The 25,565-nt window shown below is 39.6% G+C and overlaps 3 protein-coding genes across 10 annotated transcripts in view; 1 reads left to right on the top strand and 2 right to left on the bottom strand.

Annotated features, from left to right (window-relative positions):
* The window catches only part of LOC311264712 (L-rhamnose-binding lectin CSL1), a 31,238-nt gene extending 16,772 nt beyond the window's left edge, over positions 1–14,466 (bottom strand). Inside the window, exon 1 of the mRNA XM_084365803.1 lies at positions 14,448–14,466. The gene's annotated coding sequence lies outside the window, so the exon portion shown is untranslated. The remainder of the gene's footprint in view (positions 1–14,447) is intronic.
* LOC311264685 (galactose-specific lectin nattectin-like) lies at positions 598–13,286 on the bottom strand. Of its 8 annotated transcripts, none has more exons than XM_084365762.1 (9): positions 5,735–6,988; positions 5,579–5,620; positions 3,906–3,958; positions 2,778–2,836; positions 2,529–2,544; positions 1,686–1,777; positions 1,384–1,518; positions 1,187–1,298; positions 598–992 (listed from the first exon to the last, which is right to left on the bottom strand). In XM_084365762.1, exons 4-9 carry the CDS (start codon positions 2,832–2,834, stop codon positions 928–930), a joined length of 477 nt encoding a protein of 158 aa, XP_084221888.1. In that variant the 5' UTR covers positions 2,835–2,836; positions 3,906–3,958; positions 5,579–5,620; positions 5,735–6,988; the 3' UTR covers positions 598–927. The 8 variants fall into 8 exon arrangements, with proteins under 8 accessions (XP_084221888.1, XP_084221882.1, XP_084221884.1 ...); XM_084365756.1 differs by having other exon boundaries at positions 3,906–4,838; positions 5,735–6,987; XM_084365758.1 differs by having other exon boundaries at positions 3,906–4,044; positions 5,735–6,987.
* A 4,103-nt stretch (positions 14,467–18,569) lies between the features above and the next one.
* On the top strand, positions 18,570–25,095 carry ppdpfb (pancreatic progenitor cell differentiation and proliferation factor b). Its single transcript, XM_084366745.1, has 5 exons — positions 18,570–18,727; positions 20,133–20,228; positions 21,204–21,281; positions 23,706–23,799; positions 24,570–25,095. The coding sequence occupies exons 2-5, from the start codon at positions 20,174–20,176 to the stop codon at positions 24,682–24,684; spliced, it is 342 nt and encodes a 113-aa protein (XP_084222871.1). The 5' UTR covers positions 18,570–18,727; positions 20,133–20,173; the 3' UTR covers positions 24,685–25,095.
* The last annotated feature ends 470 nt before the right edge of the window (positions 25,096–25,565 follow it).

Genomic DNA, 25,565 nt, shown 5'->3' with positions numbered 1-25,565 from the left:
TCAAACAGAGAATGGGGGCGCGGTCAGTAGTCATAAATAGTTATCACCATCATAACCAGACAGCCCTGATGGCTACGTCAACATCACTAGCATGGATTAGCAACAGCATCGCTATTGGCATGGACAAGCAGCATGAATATTAGCAGGGATAGTGCTAGCTGTCACTCAAACTGAAGTTCTTCTTGTGTATTGAGGAGCTGCAGAGTTTAATCATGGTCAAACTGCAACCTGCACTGTACATTTACTGCCACTAGACAACTTATCTGCTGAATATATTATTCCATATTAGCAACAGCTTAAATTTAGTGACTTTGAGCACAAAAGTTATGTTATTTGTCTGAAAATATTTGCCTCATCAACACTGCCAAGAAAGGACTCAGAAATATCATAAAAATATCAGAATACAATGGAGGGGGGCTTTAAGTTAAAAATACTTTTTACATCTCCGCTGTGAGTTTTGTCTGTCATAGTGTGTCTGATAGTTTCACCTCTCTGACAGGAAGTGTGACAGTCTGGTCACCAAATACAAGTCTTACACACACACACACACACACACACACACACACACACACACACAAACAACATTACAGAAACACATTATGCTTAAAGATTATTTTTATTTCAGTGTATTTTTGTTTTTTGTATTGATTGTGATTGAGATTAAAGAAAGTGAATATATGACAGTAAATGAGAAAAATCACAAGAAAAATCATTTTGTCTCATTTGAGAGCAAGTTTTTAAATCATAGTTTAGTGAGGCAATTTCCTACGCTGCCATTTACTGATTTGGTGGAATTTTGATTTGAAACATTAAATGAAATTACATTTAATTACACTATTTAAGTGTAACATCCAAGACAAAGTAACGTCGTCATGGTGGAAGTGGCATCATCTCGGTACACGTGAGGGCAGATGGAGGATGGAGGCATCACTGTCTCCCCACACAAACAGAAGGCCTCTTCCGGTCACATGGTAAATCATTCCAAAAGTCCCCTGTAAAAGGAAAAGAGTCGCTGAGTACAGGAGCACAAACGTCTTTGCAGTTAATGACTTGTCGAACTGATCTGAGTGCATTTAAATATAATGCTTGTTCTGCAGAAAAATAAAGAAAAACATGAACACAATTTTTATCCATTTTTCTTCTCAATAAAAAAAAACATTAAGAAGTTTAGAAATAATATTCGTACCTTGGAAGTTGATGTTGGTACAGTCTTCTCTGCCACCACTGTTGTTGGGCTCCCTGCGAGCCCAGCGAGTGAAGACGACCCTCGACCCATCAGTCCACAGCCACTTTCCGTCCTGGAAGAGAAAGCTGATTGCTGAACAGCTGCATTGATTGCAGGTTATGATTTGTCTGTAGACTACAAGTGTAAACAGGACTCACCTGAACTGCATCAAACAGCCCAATCCAGGTCCACACATCAGAGCCAAGGGCTCTTTTAATCATTCTCCTAATTGCGGAGTGTTCCTCGTTGCTGTGGATTGAGGCCAGGTTCCCACCAAGACGAATGCAGTTGCTCTGATGGAGGAGACGGTGGAAGAAAACAGATACAAAATCAATATGGAACATGTGAGAGCATGTACGCAGAGAAGAATAATAGAGGAGAGAAACACAAACAGGTTCTGAAAAGCTAAAATGTGATCATCGACTACCTGAAGCCCAATAAAGAGCGATTAACTACGCACCTCTGCATCAGCCATCGACAGTTTTCTGGCTTCAACGATGAAACAGCGCGAGCCAATCGGAGTCCAACCACGAGGACAGGCTGCAACTATGTCTATGTATTTGGTTAGAGAGAACTACAGTTAGCATGCAAAGCAGCTAGCACTGGGCCTGAAAAAACCTCTTTCTCCCAGCAATCTGAAGCTCCTGTGCATGCATTGTAAACCCCAACATTCCCCCAGTTGTCTGGCTAGCTTCACGGCTAACTTAGCTAACACGGTAACAGTAGCAACAATCATGGATGTAACAGAATACAGTTAGCAGCAGTTAGCAGTAACTCTGGTTGTATGGGGAGCGTACCTATGTTCCCCGGGTCCTATGTTCCCCGATCAGGGAACCCTAATCCTAACCCTAACAGCGGGGAACATGGGACCCTTTTTTAAGAAAGCGGGGAACAGAGGACCCAGGGAACATAGAGATGATCCCGTTGTATGCTGCCTGTATTTGTTTTGAGTATAAATTAAACATGTGAACAATTCTTACATATTGCACCTTTAACTAAATTATTTCAGAGTTTTCAGAAATTGTAGACTTAAATATGCAAATAATACAACTATTGTACAACTTCAGAAATAAATAATGACACTTTGGGTGAATGGGTGGAATTATTTAACTAATAAATATCACCATAAAACTTATTTTTTTCAGTTTTCTGAAATGATATAGCCAATGAAGAACTATCTATTAAACATGTGACAATTTAAATGTGTAGAACAGAAATCTGGACTAAAATAGACACATAAATGTGTAATGTGTTCTGGATGAACTTCTGCCACTGGACACAGTTGAAGGTTGCAGCTACCTACCTTCGGCAGTAGACACCTGTGAACATGAACAAGACATTCATTAAATCAGCTTGGAAGGTAGTTGTAGTTAAATTAGGAAGTAGAGGTAGACGAAGAAGACTGATTATTATTGTGAAGAAGGGACATAAAGTGAGAATTTCATACTGCTGAGGATGAAATGATAATGTCAGAAAAGTAGAAAGGGTTTAATGTAGGTCTTATGAATAAAACAATGATTTAAAAACTCTTGCAAGATGCATCATCACTTACGTTCAACTGTCCAACGGTCAAACAGAGGAGCACAATGAGAGGAAGAGCTGATGCCATCTCTAGAAAGATATATGAAAGAAGTTAGGTTGTTCAGATATCAACTGACAATCAAAACTACAGTAACTTACAGGTACTGGTTATATACTTCAGTTTGTGAAAGTACACTATAAAGTACACACTCATTAAACTACAGGTTCTACTTTATACTGCAGGTATACATGTTTTCTTGAAATGAGCTCTATCAACATAGGTTAAAGGAGCATTCTGTAGTTTAGTGAAGAATTTTAAAATCAGCAGAGAAAGATCTTCATTGGCTGATTTTTTTTCTGCCTGAACAAACTAAATAATCAAACTCTTTGTTTTCATGACTGAATAAACTAAATAAACAAACTGACCTTAAAGGACAACACAGTTTATACTGTTTTACTTTGTTTATAGGTGGCGGACCCTGCCACCTCTCTAGCTTCAAACAGTGTTCTGGGACCTTATTTTCCTCTGAGAACAGCTTGTTTATTCACTGATTGAAAAAATATATATTTCTGAGATTGTATTATTACTTCAACATTAATATATTAAATTTTATAATTTTGAGTTTTAATTTCTTCTCCAAAACTACAAAGTGCCCCTTTAATATTGTATATAGTATTTTGTACTTTAAAGTACCACAGGGTTTTTATTTAGTTATAATTTCATTTTATTCTATATAAAAATAAATGGATACAGTGAAATACACAAAAAAATGTATTAAGTTAATTCTTGAGAAAAATAAATATTAATATGTATGATCCAAATATTCTTAAACTCTTCTATACACCTGTCAGTAAAAACTGTGTATACTTATGTATAGTTTTGTTACGTTTATCTCTGAAAAGTGCATGAAAAATAACCTGAAAATATAAATAGCACACTCAAATAAACTTATTTTTTGGGAGGGAAGGTAGCACTGTAAACAACTACACCCTAAAAAGAGATGGCCTCATTAAGTGGACACAATGCAATCAGCTGATATATTTTGTTTTTCTACGATTAACTGTAAATCAGCACTGGGTAACTGCAGTAATCAACAGTAGAATCAGAGTCTTTTCTGTGAAGCTGGTGCTGTGATGAAAGACAAAGTTAAAACCTTACCGCCTTATGATGATCAGATTCAGTTGCTCGTGCAGTAGCAGGTTGAAGGATGTCTTGGCAAAGGGAACACAGCCTTTATATAGTTTTTCTGGGTGCTTGTTTCCTCATCTTGCTCGTCATCCACTGACCACAAGACTGTCTGTTGTTTTAGTGAATATTGTTTTACCTATTGCCACAGCCTTGAGTAAATTTGTTCCTTAAACAATTTTATGAAAACAATCCGGTTCCTTGAGACATCAGCTCCAAACGATACAGTGTCAAAAACAATAGTGTTATCTGTCGCAGTACATCTTCTAGTTACACATAGGGGTGTTTCAAATGAAATAGTATCAATATATTTGCGGAGAAAATAAATAAAGTTTCCTCCCAAAGGATAAACTGTCTCCTCGTTCTGGTAATGTGATTTTCACAAACTAAAACTATAATTACCGCCTTGCATTTGTTTGCCTCCACGCAACAGGAAGTAGCAGTATTGACCTGTATGATTCCAGAGAATAACTTCCAGTCAGACACATGCCGGCTACACTTGGAGGCCATTTTTACAGAGGACTGATAGAGAGCTTCACCACATGGTGCAACAACAATCACCTGCAAATCAATATCAGCAAAACCAAGATTCATTCATTAAGACAAAAAAGACCAAACAGTTATAATCCTTGTATGTGATCAGAAACATTTGACCACTAAAGTCAAATCAGTCCATCCTTGGGTCCAAGTGGACGTTTCTTCCAACTGTGGGGAAATTCCCTCGAGGTGTTCCTAAGATGTTGGGTTCACAACATCGGGACATACGTTTATATGGAAAACCTGAAAACAAAACACCTCCAGCCAGAGCGATCACCAGCGTGGGCATAAAACTACTTTCAAATGTCATTCTTCCGGCTTGTCATCATTGAATCTGCTGTCGTTATGCAGAATCATCCAAACATGCATCTACGGAATAAAAAATATATATAAAATATATATAAAATATTTACTTTTAAGACGCTGGAATCAGAAAACATTGATGTTTTTTATACAGTGAACATTGTAACTCAATAAGACAGTTTCAGCACTGTGTGTTACACTGCCACGTCTGAGCCTGTAATCTAGCCGACTGAACCTTAACTGTCATCATTGCAGTAGATCACATGCTTCTGCAAACACATCATATGAACGAGAGCATGAAAATGTCAAATATAGTCAAACACAACAGGAGCTAGATCTGCTCATGCAGGACTACTGGCTGTTGACACATCCACTATACCAGAGAAAATGTACCTGAAAACAAATCTAATACAAACATCACGAGTCTTCTGTCGTGGATTCATTCCAAGCAGTCAAAGCTGTTGGCATACTGTCCTCCCTTATCTCTTAAAGCCATATTTAATCTGCAGTTCAGTCGCGGTATCTGAAACGAATCAAATGCCTACATGTGTGACGTATTTCCAGTAACTGCCAACAATATACGCCTGTTTCAAATATGGAATATTTGATGAGATGGAATAAACAGATGTGGAACACAGTTTAATGATACTGAAGCATTCAGTCGAGAGGAGTTTGGGTCACTTTTTCTTCTTGTGTTTGTGTGTGGGCATGTGCAGATGGCATGTATATAAATAAATATATGTGAAGGTAATGAATGCTTCATATGTTCATATATACACAGTAGGTACGTGCACCACCATACTAACCTGTTACTTTTCTCATTTCCTGTCTGTTACGGACCCTCGAACCTAAAGGCTCGCAGAGAGGGTGCAACATATTTAAAAGGACGCTCAGACACCAAATGAACAGTTGAACAAAAGTTGATTTTAAATCAATCACTGTAGCTCAAGCAAAGTACCCACCAAAAGAGGATGGAGATCCCAGCTGAAACCAACAAAAGAAGGGGAAGTCACTGAGCCAGCCACGCAGTGGGCCGTCGCACCCAGCTATCCCCTCTAAACTATCAAAAAGGGAAGGGATAAAGTCATCTAACCCTAAATGAACCAAAGAAAAGTGAAAACTGGACTAGCGGTGATCTCCAACCCAAACTAAAAACAAACTAACAAAACAAAACCCCAGCACTGAAACAACCTGCTGGGGAAAAGACAACAAAGAGAAGAAGGGAAGAATATCCCCATTCTGATGTGAGCTGGGCAGCGGCTCCAGAGAGAGTGAGCTTTCCCCTCAGTGCTCCTCAAATGCTGTCATCAGGTGATTGCAACACACCTGGGCAGGTGTGTCTTCCTGGAAGACAAAAACAGACAAAGGAAGGGAGGGCGCCAGAGAGCAACAGAGGGAGAGAGAGAGAGAAGAAAGGCAGAGGAAGAGAGAGAACAACCAGCCGGGCGCAACAGCGCCCCTACAGGCCCACAAGCAACACTGTCATTATTTTAGATTTTTATCATCTTCATTGTTAATATTATTTTGTTATTAATTAAGATTTTTGCACCCTTACAATAAAGTATTAAAGAATGAAGCATGTAGAGGCTTTTTCAGAGCACACTGTGGTACAGGAGTCCGACCCGTCGCTTGTGCAAATACACTGCTCAAGTACAAAAACTGTATAAACTGTCAAAAAGTGAACAATACAAGTCCATTCTGATGATAGTGCCTAAATGAGTAAAACAACTTAAAAAGCAATGAAATCAAATGCATCATGTAGAGCAGACCTATCCAACCGGAATGCTTTCAAAGGCAGGACACCTGTCAGGAGCTTCATTTTGTCCTGTAGCATGTGGACTGACGCTAAAGTGTTTCCACACAACAAACATGACAACGGTTGTTGTGTGCTAATTCCTCTCACCTGCCCCGAGCTGCATTTCTTCAACATCAATCATTTTGCATTTCCTCGTGTGCAAGTCATCACCTCTGCACTTTTACTCTGCAGTAGCAAATTTCTCTTTCAGCGCTTTGCATTTACTTTCTCCTCTGAACTGCCTCACCTGACTGCCATGATATACATGTTCTTTACAAGTGTGTGTAAAACTTTTGACAACTGTACAACCACAAAAATCAAGCTGACAACCTACATCTAAGATTAAAAAGGTGAATTGTTTTTTCTTCTTCTGTACTTTTGTACACATAATTTCTCTTTCAATTGTGAAAACTATGAGTACATTGTTTTAACACATTTAAACTACAAGTTGTTAGGGGCAGATATAGGTAATGTAAAAGTCCGGCCCATAGCACGTCACTTATTTCAAATCTGACCCTTCCTAGCCTACTGTACATTAAAAAGACATAATGTGATATTGAGCATTTGTTAATGATCGTGGTGTAAGATAACTTATTTAGCCGCTGCCGAAGCTTTTGGTCGTATCCCATGGTCCTCTTCTGTCGATGACACACGATGGGAATCCTCCACTGAGATTCAAGACCAGAACTGACACTACTAACCCAACAGGGACTGTTCACAGACAGGACAGTCAGAAGATGCAGCCAAGATCTCTGCTGTTACATCCTAAACACCCCCCAGATGGGAAAACTGGGATGGTGGACGACATCACTTGCCACGTCTGTGAGGGACACTACATCAGTGAAATGGCAAAGACCATGTGAAGAAGGCCAATAACATGAATCTATTTTTTAAATAGATAATTATCTGTTTGTTGTGGCAGATACAGATACAACCATATTAATCTGACAAAAACAAAAATGTGAAGAGGACAATACAAAGCTCTATTTTTAGAATAAGAATTTGTTTTTCGTTTTTATTTACATTTTTTCTATACTGTATAGTGACGCAGATTGTAGATCAACAACAACATAACATCACTGTTTGCCTGACTGGCCATCAGATTGTGGCTCCTAATAGCCATTTACTGCCAGTCAGATTCAAGGGGCTGGTTTCCCCCAAAAAAGGGGCGAGGGCTGCTCTCATCAGTGCACGACTACTGAGTGGGTCACACCTCTGACACCCCCACCTAACCAGAGAAAATGTACCTCAAAGATTTCACAGTTTTCACATTGAACATGCCTGACACAGATTGTGGTGCCACTGCACTCAGTAAGTTCCTCTCAGAAGAGGCTGAGCCACGTACGCCACCTAGTGCTAAAATTCTGTATTGCTAGTCTTCATGTCAAATGTTTACATTGGGTCAACCCTCCGTAGAGTGGGCAACATAACCAGGCTCAGCAGCCTCCACAGACATCATGACAGAGGTGAAGAGACCACAGAGGACAATGTCTGAGGAGACTTAGAGGAGAGAAAGAGAGCAACCCAGCAAGAGACACGAGTCTCAGACCGGCTTTCAGTCATTTGTGCAGCTTCACTGAATAAAAGCCCATTTGGAAAGATAATCAGCCAGTAGCATGTTAAAGTCAGATGTTATGGTCTCTGGTTCAGGTTACGTTAGCTCGACATGCTGTTACTATTCTGAGTTGTGTGTGGCGCTCGTGAAACCTTTGACTGTGGAGTGGGAAAAAGCATGCATGTTCACTTCAAGACGCAGCATTGTTGCTACATGCTGACTGTTGTTTGTAGTTGGCACGTAAGGAAACATTTCATCTGAGAAACTGTTACAATCACCTGGTATTTGTTTTAATGACAGGTGTGTTGCGCCAAATGGAACAAAGTACAACATAATGTTGATTTAATCAAAGATGCACATGAGGACATTTTGGACTTTACTGTGCCTACCTCCTCCTGAGGACGTCCACAGTGCCCTGCTGAGAGCACTTTGTATTGGTGAGCTGTTGTGGAAGTCTTCCCTCACTGCAGGTCTCTCTGTCTGCACGTCCATACAGAGCTGCCTGCACACCGATCACACCGCCATCTGTTACTTCACTAACAAGACCACGCCACATTTTAACGTTAAGGTAGTTTATTTAAATTGGTAGAAGATTTTGGGAGGATAGGAAAAGGGGGGGTTCGAGGTTGTTGGATGAAGGAAGGGAGGTTTGAGTAGGGTTGCTGATTGGCTGGACCGTCTAGGAACCGGGGAGGTTGAAACTCAGAATGGGGGTATGTGTTAATGGGCGCACGTCTTAGTTGGCGTGGCTTCATTACCCCCCTCAGTTACAATAACTCCATAGAGAGTGAAATTAAAAAATAAGCCTGAAAGAGTGACAGTATTTAGTGGATATAAGAAACTATGATCTATGACGATGGACTTGTTTTTGTCATAAAATACAAAAATTAAAAGAACATTTTTGGTACGCTGCAACTTCCTTTATCCAACCCACAGAGCTCTGATCCTACAAATGATCAAGAAAATAAATGTCACTGGGAAATATTCAACTAGGTTCCTGTAGAAAGTCTCTGTATGCCTCCACATGGATTGATTGGTTTATTTAGGTCGTCCAGCACCAAATGTACTGTTGGTTGTGGTTAGAAAGCTTTAGCATTGAGTCGTACCAGCACTTAGATTCACCATGACCTGGATGACTGAGAACCTTCATCAACAGTACTTTTTATTCACTACATTTGTCTGGCAGCTGAGTTACTTCTCAGGTTACAATATTACATCCCCTTCCTGTCCAGGAAAAACATGCATCTACAGATGTGCTGATTTTGTATGTTTGTGATAAACTGAGGGATGAAGTGATCCTTGATGAGTCCAGAAACTTCTCCTCTTATGAAGCTAAAAAACCTCTTTAAAAACCCTCTAGATGAGATGATGATCATCACAAACTGAAAACAGGCTGTTTTTCTGATTCAGTGTGTATAGATCAATATAGATCAATGACAGAAGCACTTACAGAGCTTCTGAAAGCTTGGGGGTAAAAAAAAATCAGTTTATAACTTCAAAAGAGCCCTAAACCATGTCTGTACTCCAAATGGCTCAACAACAGCTTTGAATTAACGTTGGGCTAGACAGGGACAGACGTTTTAAGATCCAGGAATGGTAACAGCTGAAGTGGATTTTAATGATAATACTGTAAACAGTATGTTTTGGATGCAGTACTTTTACTTGTAGTTGAATATACTCACAGTATGGTATTCATACTTTCACTTAAAGCCCCCTCCAGTCAGTTTTTATTCCTGTCTAAAGGTCGACGCTCTTCCTCAAACAGAGAATGGGGGCGTGGTCAGTAGTCATCAATAGTTATTACCATCAAAACCAGACTGCCCTGATGGCTACGTCAACATCACTAGCATGGATTAGCAACAGCATCGATATTGGCATGGACAAGCAGCATGAATATTAGCAGGGATAGTGCTAGCTGCCACTCAAACTGAAGTTCTTCTTGTGTATTGAGGAGCTGCAGAGTTTATTCATGGTCAAACTGCAACCTGCACTGTACATTTACTGCCACTAGACAACTTATCTGCTCAATATATTATTCCATATTAGCAACAGCTTAACCCTGCTATTTTCCTCACATTTTGACTGCACCATCGTTCCTCAGGGGTCATATTGACCCCAGAAATGTAAAGCTCTATAAGTAGTTGTGTGTGGGAGAAGGACACATGATCCAATTGACTTTTTTGTGCTCCCAAGTCTTCTGAACACAGAGAATTCAACTGTGAGTCGATCTTACCATCATACACTGAATTATTGTTGTTTTAATACCGTTTGGCGGCAATTTTTACCGTTTTTTATTGATTTTTTGGCACACTACGCCCCCCCTCCAGATAGCCCCCCAGTGGGAAAGCACTTATGTGTGCTCCTAAGTCCCCTGAACACAAAGAAATAAATGGTGAGTCAATCCAACCATCGTACACCCAGTTATCATAGTTTGAATACTGTTAGGCCATCTTGAATGTGACCGAAACAGTGATTTTCGTAAATTCCTGAACCAGATAACATACAAAGACATATAAACTCAGTTATTCATATAATTGTGACACCAACAATAAAATGAAATGATCACTCGCATCGTACAACCCCTCTATATTGGTGAAAAACACATTTCAACCTCATTACAATGCAACTTTTGCAACTATCAGCCTACAATATAGCCTACAATCAGATCAGATTATCTTGATGACTATGAACCTGCTTTTAGGATGTTTGTTTGTGAGGAGTCTGCCACTCCCCTTGCTCTGTCTATATCTGTCCTGACCTGTGGTATTATGCTATGTTGGGTTTACGGAATAAATAAAAATAAGTTTGGAAATCTTGTGGTGCTCGTTCCACAAATGCACAATTCTTTACAAATTGTACCTAGTTGTAAAAGGAACAAATCTTTCCAACCATATAAAATGCAAAACAAATGTATATTATTGGAGAGGAGTAATAATCGTATGTTGTTGTTGTTGTTTTTTCGCCATTTAGATTGCACTTAGGCCTGCTATAGCTCTTAGGGTCATGGAAGCATGCAAACCCCCTGACCACGATAAGGTGGCAATCCTTCAGGGGGAAGTTTTTTATTATTTTTTATATTTTGTATTTTTTAAATAACCCTGAAAGTGTCCCATTTCATATAACATTTCTTATAAGGATATTGTATGTCATTTATAGTACTTGGATGTTCACAAATTGTATATCAGATCTGTTTTTCGCCATTTGCGGTGACATTCAAGATGGCCGACTAACAGTATTCAAACAACAATAGCTCGGTGTACGATGGTTGGATCGATTCACCGTTTTTTTCATTGTGTTCAGGGGACTTAGGAGCACAAATAAATGGTTTCCTACTGGGGGGTTATCTCGGGGGGGCGTAGTGTGTGAATAAATCAGTTAAAAAAACGCCAAAATGGCCGCCAAACGGTATTCAAACAACGATAATTCAGTGTGTGATAGTCAGATCGACTCACAGTTTATTTCTCTGTGTTCAGATGACTTGGGAGCAAAAAAGAATCAATTGAATCATGTGTCTCCCTCCCACACACAAAGACTTATAGAGCTTTACATTTCTGGGGTCAATATGACCCCTGAGGAACGATGGTGCGGTCAAAGAGTGTACAGAGAGTTGAGAACATATCATGCTGTTGATTTTATATTTTTCTGTGTCTCCCTAATGGATTAGGAAAAGTCATGAAATATTAGGAAGAAAAACTAATGACAACCATCTTTTTAGAGACCCTCAAAATGCATTGACCCCAAGGTCAATAGGAGGGTTAAATTTAGTGACTTTGAGAACAAAGTTATGTTGTTTGTCTGAAAATATTTGCCTCATCAACACTGCCAAGAAAGGACTCAGAAATATCATAAAAATATCAAAATACAATGGAGGGGGGCTTTAAGGTAAAAAATACTTTTTACATCTCTGCTGTGAGTTTTGTCTGTCATAGTGTGTCTGATAGTTTCACCTCTCTGACACACACACACACACACACACACACACACACACACACACACACACACACACACACACACACACACACACACACACACACACACACACACACACACACACACACACACACACACACACACACACACACACACACACACACACACACACAAACAACATTATAGAAACACAAAACATTTTATCTTAATTTCTGTTGGCTTTTTTACTTCGGTTTTTTAGGCTGCAACACTGTCTTACTTTGAAGCGCCAGAAATGTTTTGTGGACAACAAAACTTCACCTGACTTTCAATCATTTTTAAGGGGTAAAAAAAAGGGGGAAAGCTAGAAGAGGACCTAGATGCAGACACACAGGAAAAACACACACACACACAGGATCGCACACGAACACACACAGGCTAAACACAGGAGACAATATGGGGGGAACGAAAAGCGAGCTTTAATAAAAAGCTGAATTATAAACAGTGAGGGAACTACAGGCTAACTAAAAGACAAAAACTGAAAAAGCACAAAAGGCTAACAAAGAGCAACAACAAGCAAAGGAAAAACTAAAGCAAAGCACAAAACACAAGAGAAACTAAACTATTAACATACTTAAACCGGGAGACATGAGGAGACACGAGGGAGGACGCAGGAGGAGAACAAAGAGATCACACAGGGAAATACGGAGGAAACACGAAACAAAACGGACAAGACAACACAGGCTAAGCTAATGCACTCACTGACACAGGGAACGAAAACATCACAGGGAAGACAGAGTAACACGGGAAACGGACCAACAAGGAGAAGAACGAAAATGAAACGACATGAACGAAGCAACATGGGCATGAACGAACAAACAACGAACCGACCAGGACAGAGGGGAGAACAAAGACTAAATACACAGACGCTAATCACAAGACGAGGTACAGGTGAGTGAAGACGGACAGGTGAGGTAATGAATGAAAAACCACAAGAGGAAGTGACAAGTAAGACACGACACACAAGGGAACAATTTCAAAATAAAACAGGAAACTAAACCAAACATACAGAATCATGACATTTAGAGAATATTGTTTTACATATTGCCACAGCCTTGAGTAAATTTTGAACTGTTCCTTAAACAATTTTAAACAAACATTCTGGTAACCAGAATGGCCAGAATAGTGTTTTAGCAGATTATGAGGACACAGTGAAGTTGACGTTTTAGATATAAAACGCCACCACTTCATTTCATTCTAAGAGACATTTGTGGGAAATTTTGTCGAAATTTTCAAGTGTTATTGCTAGAAACCTGTTTTGTGACATCACAGAAAACATAAATCCACAACAGAAGACTCATGATGTTTGTTTTAGATTTGTTTTCAGGCACATTTTCTCTGGTATAGTGGATGTGTCAATAGCCCGTAGTCCTGCATGAGCAGATCTAGCTCCTTTTTTGTTTGACTATGTTTTACATTTTCTTGCTCTCGTTCATATGATGTGTTTGCAGAAGCATGTGATCTACTGCAATGATGACAGTTAAGGTTCAGTCAGCTAGATTACAGGCTCAGAAGTGGCAGTGTAACACACAGTGCTGAAACTGTCTTATTGAGTTACAATGTTCACTGTATAAAAAACATCAACGTTTTCTGATTATATATGTGACCACTGGATGTTTTTTAATTTTAATAAAAAAAACAGATGCTTGGTGTGTGCTACATAAGACTAATAGACTAATAATGAAAATACGATGAGATTCATTTAACTTTATTGTCATTGCAATGCAATTCAGTCTAACCAGAGTGCAAAAAGCAGTGAAATTAATACATATATATTAATATGCCCCCCCCCCCTCCCAACTCTAAAGTCAGCTAGCTAACAGCGATGATAACAACTCCATCCCTTGACTTCAAACTTTACATTCAACATTAATCAGGTTTCACCCCGACTTTACCAAAACGAGCGACTGATTCGGGATAGTGCAAATTGAATGTGGCGTAATTCATGTAATAAACACGGCAGAAAAAAACCCATCAAAATCACAATGGAGGTTTGGTGTACCGAAAAAACAGCGTTTGTCACTGACTTTATTACGATGTATTTAGAGGATTATGTACAAGCCGAATTTACCTTAACACTTTACAGGAGGCGGAAGCACTGCAGACACTGTAAATTGTTCAATTTACCTGGTTTAGCTCAGATAATAAGCCAATTAGTGCAAGCTCACTGTCAGTAAAAGCTAATGTTAGCTTAATGTCACCTGAGGGCTGTAATAATGACTGATCTAAGCCTTCAGAACTGGATTCAAGTCAATCAATGCTAAAATCACTCCAACTCCCACACAGACATACATTTAACCTTCCTGAGCAGGTAACTGTACAAATAAACCACATTAACACAGCAGAGTTTACTCACCTCAGGTCCTCAGCCAGGCACCGCTGGATCCGTTGGGTCAGCGACCATTAATTATTTACATTTTTGGCGCCAATCGTCTGCCGTAAACCCTGAGATTGGAATTTTGGCGCGAACCGCCTGCTGTCGCCACTGAGCCTGTGGGCGGGGCTTACTTTACGACAGCACCTGAGTGACTGTTACCTAGCAGCCATAGCTTAATGATTATTGACAACATTACGACATATAATTATGACTATATGGCAAAGTTCATTGCCTTGGTCACCAAACGTCTCATAAACGGATGATTAAGAAAGTTTTCTTTTCGCTGATTAATTTAAAAAAAACAATTAATCCGCGCTAGAATGACATCATAATATCAGGATCCCCCCTTCAGTCTCCACCTTGTTGGACTATCCCATCTTACTGCGCATGTGCAGAAATGATTCAGGGAAAACTAGCAAAACAAATGATGACGAAAACGAAAATGAAGTAAAGAGGTGCAGGAAGACGGAGGAAGCGGGAGGAAAATGAAAAGTTTGTGGCAAAATCACCGAAGATGAAGAACGTTTTCACGGCGGCCACTTATGATGACAACATTCCTGAACAGCAGTAAGAAGCAGTCGCTGCTTGTGTTAGCACTAGCGATGCTAACAGAGTCAGCCCAGCTAACGTTAGCAGGATGGCTCGACTGCAGATGCTAACACAAGTGCCGCGTCCACTCTGCATGACGAACAACAACTGGTGAGTATTAAAACTGTCAGAATGGTAAATTATACTAAATACTGATCTATATTCACATTCTTTGATTAAGTGAAAGTACTTACACCAGACTGTATGACATGATCCACTACAAGCTAAGGTTTTGGCATTCAAAACCCAACTTAAGTAAAAGTATGTAAGTATTATCAGCAAATTGTACTTAAAGTATGAAAAGTAAAAGGACTCATGCTGTAAAATGGTCGCTGTTAGTGTTTTTATATCTGATGATTAATATTACTGCTGCGTTCATGTGTATGTGTCATTTTCCTGCTGTAGATGTTTAAGGTTGAGCTCATTTTAACTACTTTATCTACTGTTGGCTACTTTAATCTACAGCGGTGCATCATATAATGTAAGAGCACCATAAGTTTGTAGTGTGGCTGTACTGTGAACAGAAGAGCCATGTATCAGTAAAAAGTCAGAAAAACAGCCTGTTTGTGATCCAACAGGGATATGAAATAGTTTATTTATCTTCAGAAGGAGAAGTTTGACAACATGTAACAGAACATCCATCCAATCCTTCAGTTTATTGCAAACATTCATGTTCAAAATCATCACTTGGACTCAAAGGATTTTCACTGGACAGGAAGGATATGAAAAAAATGTATCTGTAAAGTAACTGGTAACTAAAGCTGTCAAAAAAATGAAGTTGAGTAAAAAGTACAATATTTGCCTCTAAGATGTAGAGGAGAAGTGTAAAGTTGTGTAAAACAGAAATACTCAAGTAAAGTACAGGTATCTCAGATTTGGATTGAAGTACAGTGCTCGAGGAAGTACTCAGTTACACCACTGGGTACAAGCACAATGAACCTCTTATTGTCTTGTGTGTTGTCTTCTCACTTTAGTAACACAAGGTACAGGATCTCCTGACTGAGCCAGCCTGCTGCTGCCCACATTGGAGACCGTTGACATTTCTGGAGCTTGAAACGTGTTGCAGCGTTCTCCTAAACAGCTGAAGTTGATGGGGACTTGTTTTCAAAAGTTTTTTAAAAAACCTCAACATATAGTGGCTCTGTACAGCTCGTCCGGAGTAATCCAAGTCTCCCAAAGCACGGAGATCCCAAATTGATTTGAAAAGACCTTATTTACACCCTCGATTTAAAGTCTCACTTCAGACCCGACGCTTTTAGCTAAGCAGCTACAGTGAGGACTTTGGCTTGAAAAAGGTTGTGAATAATTTATTTTCAAATCAATTTTGTATCTCTGGGCTTCTGGAGGCTGAGATTATGCTGGACAAGCTGTAAGGCGCCATTTTATCTTAATTTCTGTTGGGTTTTTACTTCAGTTTTTCAGGAGAATGCTGCAACACTGTCTTTGTGGACAACAAAACTTCACCTGACTTTCAATCAGCATGGGGCGAGTAGATAAAGACTGAATTTTCCTTTTTGGTTGAACTTTTAACCTACTTTTTTCACCGTTGCAGAGACATTAACTCCTGATATCTTCAGTGGGAGTTTAAACACATTGCTTCAGACTTCAGCCATCAGACTTTATAACTCACTCCAAAACACACAAATAGTTTTTGCGCTTTAAATTATTATTACTGTCAATAAAACCACACCGCGTCCTCTTGCACCTTATGTTCCACTTGCCTTAACTCCTCGATACCTCAGCATTTTATTTTATTTTATAACTACTTAAGCATTTTATTGTATATAGTACTTTATTGTTTCCTATTGTTTCTATATTTGCCCTTGTTTTTTGATTGTATTTGTACTTGAATGTACCTGCTGCTATGATAACCTAATTTCCCCTCGGGGATTAATAAGTCTATCTATCTATCTATCTATCTATCTATCATAAGGGATGATAACATTACTGCAATTCATGTATTTCACCACCAGGGGGAGCTGCTTGTATAGTGCTTGCTGTTTACGTTTGGGACAGTCTGTGGTTACACTGGTGAGTCAACTGTGATCATCAGTGACTGTGCAGAGTTACTGTACACTATGAAAGTCACCGAAATCAAGTCATGTTATTTCTGTCACATGTAGGCAGAGGAACACTTGCACAAGATGAACATTTCACATGAATGTTGCATTGTAAAAACGAAAAAAGTGTGAATAAATTGTATTTGAAGACCAACAAAAGAGCAGAAAATAGAATATATTTTATCAAAAGAAGACCTGATGAAAGAGAAACAGCTCTAAGTGACAGAGTTGGGCTACAGCGCTCAAATATGTAATCAAAACAGACAGTGTATAAACAACAAAGATATGAACAAGACGAACATTTTTGATGAATGCTGTATTGTAAAATAAAGAAAGAAAGGGAAAGATTTCTGAGTAAAATATATTTAAATTACAATACAAAGACCAGTGAAGCAACCAGACTCAGCTGTGTGAGTCGTCTTTGGTTTTTAAATTGAGCAACAGAGAGACACGGGTTACAAAATATCTTAGTGTTTGACAAATTGTGCTAAAAAAAGGTAAAGCTGATACCCTGCTAGATAAAAATCTGACCTTATGCTGAAGCGATCGATGGAATTTACACAGAGGAGTTTCCTGGAAATGTGTTTGAGGAGAGAGCTCGAATATAAATGTAAGAACAACTTTCAGGACATTATGCCTGCAAAGCTTGACTTATTGTGGGACAAGAAAGATAAAACCAAGTATGTCTTCCAACAATTTAAACAAGTTAAACAAGTAAAAAATATGAGTCAAATTTTAGAGTGAATAGACACATTGATGCTTTTAAACGTAAACAAAAAAAAACCCCTATATATTCAGTCTGTCTCTTACCATTTTTATGGTTTTAATTTTAGACTTGTTTATTTTGTTTTTATCATAGCCCTATAGTCTTTTTTACTTTATTTTATGTAGATTTTTTAAATTTAAATGTAACCATTGTTCTTTTTATTCTCATTATTATTATATAATATTTTATAGATTTTTTAAAATTAAATTTCATTTGCAATTTTTCATTTAGTTTCTATTATCATTTTTAGTGCTTGTTTTTATCTTTCATTATTTGTTTTAACTGTTCCTTTTGTTGCAATTGATGTGCATTAGTCTCTCAACATGTTTTCAGGTTCTTTTTCAATCACTTGTAAAGCACAATGTAAAATTGCACTTTGATTTGCTTGAAAAGTGCTATATATTGATTGATTGATTGATTGATTGATTGATTGATTGATAAAACATAACCAGAGACACTAAAATGTGGTAAAAACAGGGGGAAAGTTAAAACAGAATAATCATTATTTAAAATAAACCTGTTACTTTAATAAGCTTCCATGAATAAATTATAATGAACATTATAATGAGTCAGACTTTATTGTGAAGTCGTCCATGATGAATGAAGAGCAGTGACCATGTAGCCCCGCCCACTACTGATGCTACGTCACCAGCCGTCTGTATAAAAGCCGGAGCGGACCGTTGGTTCGGGAGGAAGCAGTCGATCTCCGCTCGGACCTTGGAGGGTTACATTTGCCCAAAACTTATTTTCAAATGGGCCCCGTCGCCTAGCGTTTACTCCCCCAGCCGCGCCGACTGAGTTGAATTGGGTGCTACTGAACATCAGCACGTCTGGGTCCGTAAAAGGTGAGGCTTTCCCCGGCTGTAAAATGGTGGTAACACCGAGGGTTATTCTGGTGGTGGGCTCCCTGCTTGGGGGGGGCGGGCGAGCTCACGATGCTAACTAGCTAACCTGTGATAATGGCAGCTTTTGCCGTGTGGCTGTCTTTGTTTGGGTTAAACGCAGTAGAAGACACGTTTTGTGTTTTGGTGTTGGCTCGTTTTATTCGGGTTTTCATCCCCAGAGTACAAGCGGTCGTATTAACAGAGGTGTCGACAGCTGACAGTTCTGGTGTCAACCGGCTCTTCGTATAGATCCTGTTTTTGTCCTTGTCGGGGGCAGAAAATGTCCTCGTCACGGACGGAGCGGGTCCAGCTGTACAGTCTGCTCTGTCCCCTCCATCAAAGCCCCCTTTGTCTCTCTGCTCGTGATCTCGTTAGACGATGCTTCTGTTCTCGTGTTCGTGATGAGAGAGAACCGAGCCAAAATGTCGGTTTGGTGCAGAGACTCTAATGTAAACAAGACCCCTGCAAAACATGGGCTGACGTCATCACACTGAAGACGTGCTGAGCCCAAACCTGCAGCTGAGGAAGGTCCACACAATATAAATCTTTTATTTAAAAGATAAATAAATGATGTATTGTGGCTGTGAGAGATAATCTGTTTATGTGCATTTTAATGTACAGTCTTTGTCTTGTTTTGTGCTCAAGGCGTCGAGTTGTTGTTGTTGTTTTTCTGTATAACGTGGAGTCCAGCTGGTTTTTCTCAGTTTTTTTTAGCGTTTTTTTTTTTGTGCGTGGAAAGGATTAGTTGATTAATTGTATTGTTATCAAAACATTTGTACAATTATATTATGGCCAACTGCAGTGTTCAACTCTCAGGAGATGCAGTTGTTTGTCAGAGGTGAAATGTGTCACAACAGGGAAGATGCTTGTTTTGTGCACACCTCAGGAAAAATCACTGTATGGTTTTAAATATTTTTCAGTGAAATTGAAATGCAATAACTACCAGTCCCACTAAAATTGTGACTCATATCGCAGTATCTGTTAAAACGAGAAATGACACCATTGCACTGAAACTGTAAACTTCACTGGGAATGTAATGAATATAAAAATAAGGTTTCAAATCAGAGCTTATTGGACAACCAATATGCCGATATCAATATATCTTTGATTGGCCAATGGCAATATGAATTTTTTTTTTTTTGCATATTGACACCTAGTTAATTGGTCATATACGAATCGGTAATGAATAGCAAGTTGTCGATTCATTAGTTGGAGCCACTGTTATAAAATCATCTTGAGTTCTGGCCTGGACCCATGCGTGGGCATTTGCCTGAAAAAGGAATATTTTTAAAGAAAATCTCCCTGAAGCTCCGGTGAGTCATGTGGCCCAGTCTGGTTTTGATGAAATTGTTTTTCCTTTTTCCAGGTTTCCATCAAGCACAGCTTACAGCGACCAACAACAGCAGAATGGCAGCTATTCCAGCAGGCGGTTCTCTCGTGGCGACCACTGACTACTACCGAAGTGAGTGTCTTGCTAATCAGGACTAAACTGACTCCCCTTTCCTGTCTGGTGACTCACTTTAACTCTGCTGTGGGATTTACAGTTTACTCCCACTAGATTAACAGTCAGTAAACTGGTTTAAGTTTAGCTGTGATGAGTCGTTTGTCCTTGACTTTCCCTAGAAGATGATTAGTATGTGTAGTCATCGTCTATCTGAGTAAACATGACTAGTAGACAGTTCTCAGGGTGGAAGATCTTTGCTCTCAGAATGAGTAATTTGTTCAACGCTAATAGTATTAGTAGCCAATACACTGATTGTATTTTATTTTGTATCAAGATTAAAGTATTAGTTCTGAATATGACAATGTCCTTAATGCGTTCTTTTCAGATTGTATATGTAGGATGGTCTCTCACCAGAACAAATTAAGTCAGAAGACATCAAATCTTCCACTTCAGGAATATCTCTCTCTGTTCTCAGTGTGAATGAATGTACTCTGTTTTGTTTAGTTCCCAGAGTGCTGAATAGACTTAAAACCTGTCTCAGCAGATCAAATGAAAAGAGTCCATTAGAGCTTCAGAGTTGTGGTTGTATAATCAGAGGAAATTGGATTTTAAATATTTGCATCCCTGTGAACACCTCATCACCCTCTTTCAATAGGAGTTATGCAAGAGCATTAAGTTCTGCCTCTGGTTCAAAGAATCAACCGTTCAGCAGGGCCCAAAATAAGCTCAAGCAACCTGCCTAGTGCTGCTAGAAAATGCAATTTGCGGGTAGATTTGCCATCAACCCAAGCCAAAGAAAAACATGGCGATCAGTTAAGTGGCTCGTGACATTCAAACATTCACAAGCTTTGTGGCTGGTGGAGAAAAAAGTTTTGCACCCTGCTTCAGTGAGATCTGTCCAAAATGAAGCCGGACCTCTCTACCTGTTACTTTTCACCTTTTTTAAGTTTCGTGACTGTGATAAAACTGAGCACTTCTTCAACTCTTCTTCAGGGCGCATCGGCTCTACGTCCAGCAGCAGCTCTTGCGGCAGTTCGGAGTACAGCGGAGAGGTCATCCCTCACCATCCAGGTGGGTGTTTGTTTCAGTGAGGAAGGAAAAAAAAACTGAATAAATCAGTCTTTATGCAAAGGAAGACTCCAAAATAAATAGAATTAAATGTTTATCAGTGTTGAAAAGCTTCAGAAACAGAAATTAAATCATCATTGGAGGTTTAAACTCAATCCTTTAAACTTGTATTAATGATAACACCATTGATGCTTTCATAGCACAATATTCACAAGCTGATTATAAAAGGCTGCTGTTGATGCCTGTCCAACTGTTCATAAAAGGTTTAATAGTGTCAACACAATGCTGTGCTCCAAATCCCCTGAATCAAAGCTGCTGCCTGAGGATTTCTCAGTTTGTAGTTGAGACAGAGAATGACGCATGAAAGGCACTCCTCCTCAAAGACATTCAAATGACTGGAGTTTTGGACAGAACAGCATGTTCTGCTTTTAAGAAGAAACAACCACAGGAAGTGTGTGTGTGTCTGTGGTGGTTCCAGATGTTTCTGTCTGTCATGAGCAACCTCGATTTGGGGGAAAAAAATGTGGCTCATAAATAAAACAGCCTGATAATTTGCTAACCATTTTTTGACATAAACAGACTTCAAAAACGTAGACACTCAACTTTTTTTGTAAATATATTTTTTTGGCAGCAACATGTTCCAAACAAGTTTGGACAACAAAAGACTGGGAAAGTTGAATGACTGAGCTTTTCAAGGATCCCCCTTTCAAACCCAAAGATAAGAGGTTCAGCACTTTGCGAAACACATGTATAAAGGATGTTACTACGTGGGCTCAGGAACACTTCAGTTAACACAACTGTATGTAAATGTTGTAACACTCGCCCATATTTCCTGTGTGCAGTTTATGCAATAATTTCAAAAGATTACATCAGTGCTCAATCCAAGTCGTACCGCTGCTCATTGTACCCATACATCTCAAATGAGGCTCGAGTTTCGGTAACCTCAGGATTGCTATGGTTCAGTCAGCTGTTGCCTCAGACCACACGGTTACTATGGTTGAGTCATCCTGTGACACACCTAGCGTTGCCTGCTCCTGGTCTGACTTAAGGGTAAAAGTCATTTTCAGTGTTTTCACTTCCTGTTCGGGATTAGTGGATTTCTTCAACCCTCGTTCTCTTGTTAGGAATCAGAAAAAATCATCCCAGTGTTGGTGCACGTGCGTCGAGCCGCTGGTACACCAATATAACCCTCAGCACCAGTTCATATCAGCTGACTTCACCAGTAATCCTGGATCAGCGTCTCAGTGCAGCTCTGTGTGAAAACCATCTGGGCCGTCTTACATCTGTGTCTGTTTTAACCACCGGGTCAGGTCCACTTTAATGGTCTCAGGGTTCTGAAATATTCACACTCACACCCCAGGTGCTGTACACCAAAGGGGGGGGGAGGAGCACATGCATTCATAGACAGATCAGTGCAATGCAGTTTATTTTTACAGTTGATTTTGTCAGTTTTATGAAATTCAATTAATTGGAAATTACAAAAAATACATTCATAAAATGTGTCATGAGGTATACATTTCTTCATGGCAGCAAAATCATAACTTTAGTGGTAAAATAATGTTATTATTTACAGCCACAAATAACTGAAAAATCACAGGGAAAAGAGAGCTTTCACACTATTGGACTGGATAGTACTAAACTAAACCTGTAGTGCTTAATAATAAGTAATGAACTTAATTGTTATAGCACCTTTCATAACAAAGTTACAAAGTGCTCAACAAGAATTAAAACCAGACAAGGCAGATGTAATGGGAAGAAAATAAAATAAAAATGTACATTAAACATTTCCAAAAGCTTGTAGAAAGAGAGGTTTTTAAGCGATGGTTTATACTTCTGCAAATTAATAAATTAGTTTCATACAAAAATTGTTTTAATTCCGTAAAATGTGGGACACTAGATCACATTATAGTCCGTCAAACAGTTTTGGTAAAGGCCTGTGTCTGCGCAGACACATTTACATCCCCAACTGGCAGCACTTTTAGGTTGACCTAGAAGCTAATTATAGCACACAGCAGCTGTACAGTAAATATAACTGCCTTTAATGTAAATGCAGTTGTTGGAGGCGTCACAGTAAGTTTGACCCGGATCCAAACACGTCTGAGCCGTGACACCAGAAACCTGAGTCACTTCTCTCTCAGGGTGTAGCTGTTAAAAGACACGCACACAAACACACATTTTAACATCACTCACTGTGACGCTCAGTCTGCTGTCTCACTTCAATAAAATTGCTGCCTGGTACTTTTCCTCAGCTCACAAAGTAGAGCAAAGTAGCTTTAATCTGATGTTGAAACTATCATCAGACTGGAGTGTTAAACTGTCAAATGGCTGTTAAAAGTGAGGTGAAATACTGTCCTCAGAGCACCGACTTCACAATAACTGTTAGCTGTAGAGATTAAACCCTCATGCTTCCATTATCTGCCTCCACAGGACTCCCCAAGCAGGACTCTGGCCATTGGTGGTCCAGTTTCTTCTTTGGGAAGCAGCCAGGGATGACCCCACTGACTGAGGAGGCACAGCAGAAGTAAGTATAAGTATGCACACACACACACACACACACACACACACACACACACACACTGCTGACTCATTCCCTAACTCAGCTGCTGTATCTGGGTTATTTTAATCCTGGGCATAATCCTAAACCGTGTCTTTAAATGCCAAGTTTCTTCTCTTTCAGACCTTCACCATAGTGCGTTTCACACTGCACGTAGCCCCATGCTAACAGATATGCAGTGTGAAATGTTTCCACATATATCTTTCATCTTTTTCCAGCTTTGTTAAATAATCTACCGTTGGATATGGAGCTTTTTTGTCTTCTTCTTTTACTTACATGGATGCATTAGCGTAACTGAATAGTGGACTCAAAGATGGTGCACAGTCACCTGGATGAGCCAGAAAGTTGTTTCAGTGTTGTGGTGCCCACCAGAAGACTTCACACTGAGACAGCAGTAGGCAAATAAAAATAGCGTTTTTCAGGCGGAGGGTCTCTTTTCAGGTGGTCTAAGGGTAAAATGTCTTTGGGGCCACAGGGGCAAATTTTTTCATTGCAGTGTCGCAAATGGCCCTTGGCAAAAATTAGCAGAATGACTGAGTGTTGCACTGCGTCCAGCTCTGTTAATACATCCATGGTGTGCAGACAATGACATCTCTTCTGCTTGTTTGCTTCACTATGACTTGTCGCTGTGTACATTAATCAACCTGTATCTGTTTTACACACAGATGCACCTTTTCTATTATCCAGTGTCAATAATGGATTTTCACAATCTTCCTTTCTCTCTCTGTCTCTCTCAGGGCGGGGGTCCCAGGTGCGGTGACCAATGGTCAGATCACCTGCGTTGCCAGGGAGATGGTGATGCAGCGGCAGGCGAGTGAGAGCAGCGACGCAGGAAGCCCCACCTCCTCCTGATCCTGCAGCCTCACTCTGATCCACACCGCGCCTCGGGAGGAGTCAACCCAATGACCAACGCTAGGTGACGGGAGGATGTCCCGTTTACAACCTTATTAGTTTTTTTTATATTATTCATCGTAGGATAGGCTGCCTAACTCGTTTTTTGTTTTGGTAACCTTGTGTTTTTTATTTTATTGACAACCAAGAAAAAAAAAGAATTAAAAAATAAACAAAAAAAAAACCAACAAGACGATGATGCAACTGATAAGCTCCTATGTTTTTTTAACATTTGTACTGTTCTGTGTTTGTAATACTGTGGTGCATAGACACAGTGTGGTGCATATACATCCACATGCCTTTGTTAAACATGTTTTTCACTTTTGTCACCCTGTGATTGCAAATGCAATAAAGTAGACTCTTGCAGCCTAATGTTCTGTGTCGGTTCTCCTCTTTGATTTTACTCATGCGCTATATGGGAAAACAAAGATGTGCCCTCAGCATGCGTAAACAGAAGAAGCATATTACAATGCAAGTTTAGCGTGAATTCAGTAAAACACATGGCATTCTGTGTTTTTACTGGTCAAACTATAACGTAGTCATTTGCAGTGGTGAGTCCTGTTGGTTAAAATAGCCGTATAAGGACCAGTCAGTGAAAGTGTCTGTTTGCCAGGGAGTGGTTCACTGGTTTTGTACAGGGCTGTTCACCAACTGAGTAAACACTGAGGGAGCAGCACTTCATGTCCACTAACTGCTGCTGCTGGTCTGGAGTTGTGTAACACTTGGCTCAGAGTCAAAACACAGGAACGCATCTGGGAACTGAGCCCAGCAGTCCCTATGGATAAGAAAGATTCCTACACAAATCTAGGTTAACTTCCCCTGCAGATGGCTTTGACTCCTGA

This window comes from Pagrus pagrus, assembly GCF_965226575.1.
Source record: "Pagrus pagrus genome assembly, chromosome: 11".
In the NCBI taxonomy this organism is placed as follows: Eukaryota; Metazoa; Chordata; class Actinopteri; order Spariformes; family Sparidae; genus Pagrus; species Pagrus pagrus.
This window is presented reverse-complemented; position numbering and strand designations above follow the sequence as displayed.

Coding starts and splice junctions, on each gene's coding strand:
- LOC311264685 (XM_084365759.1), bottom strand. CDS start 2,834: ATGGCATCAGCTCTTCCTCTCATTGTGCTCCTCTGTTTGACCGTTGGA. Junction 1,519..1,685: donor TGTCGATGGCTGATGCAGAG/GTGCGTAGTTAA, acceptor CTCCTCCATCAG/AGCAACTGCATTCGTCTTGG. Junction 993..1,186: donor TACCAACATCAACTTCCAAG/GTACGAATATTA, acceptor TTCCTTTTACAG/GGGACTTTTGGAATGATTTA.
- ppdpfb (XM_084366745.1), top strand. CDS start 20,174: ATGGCAGCTATTCCAGCAGGCGGTTCTCTCGTGGCGACCACTGACTAC. Junction 21,282..23,705: donor GGTCATCCCTCACCATCCAG/GTGGGTGTTTGT, acceptor CTGCCTCCACAG/GACTCCCCAAGCAGGACTCT. Junction 23,800..24,569: donor ACTGAGGAGGCACAGCAGAA/GTAAGTATAAGT, acceptor TGTCTCTCTCAG/GGCGGGGGTCCCAGGTGCGG.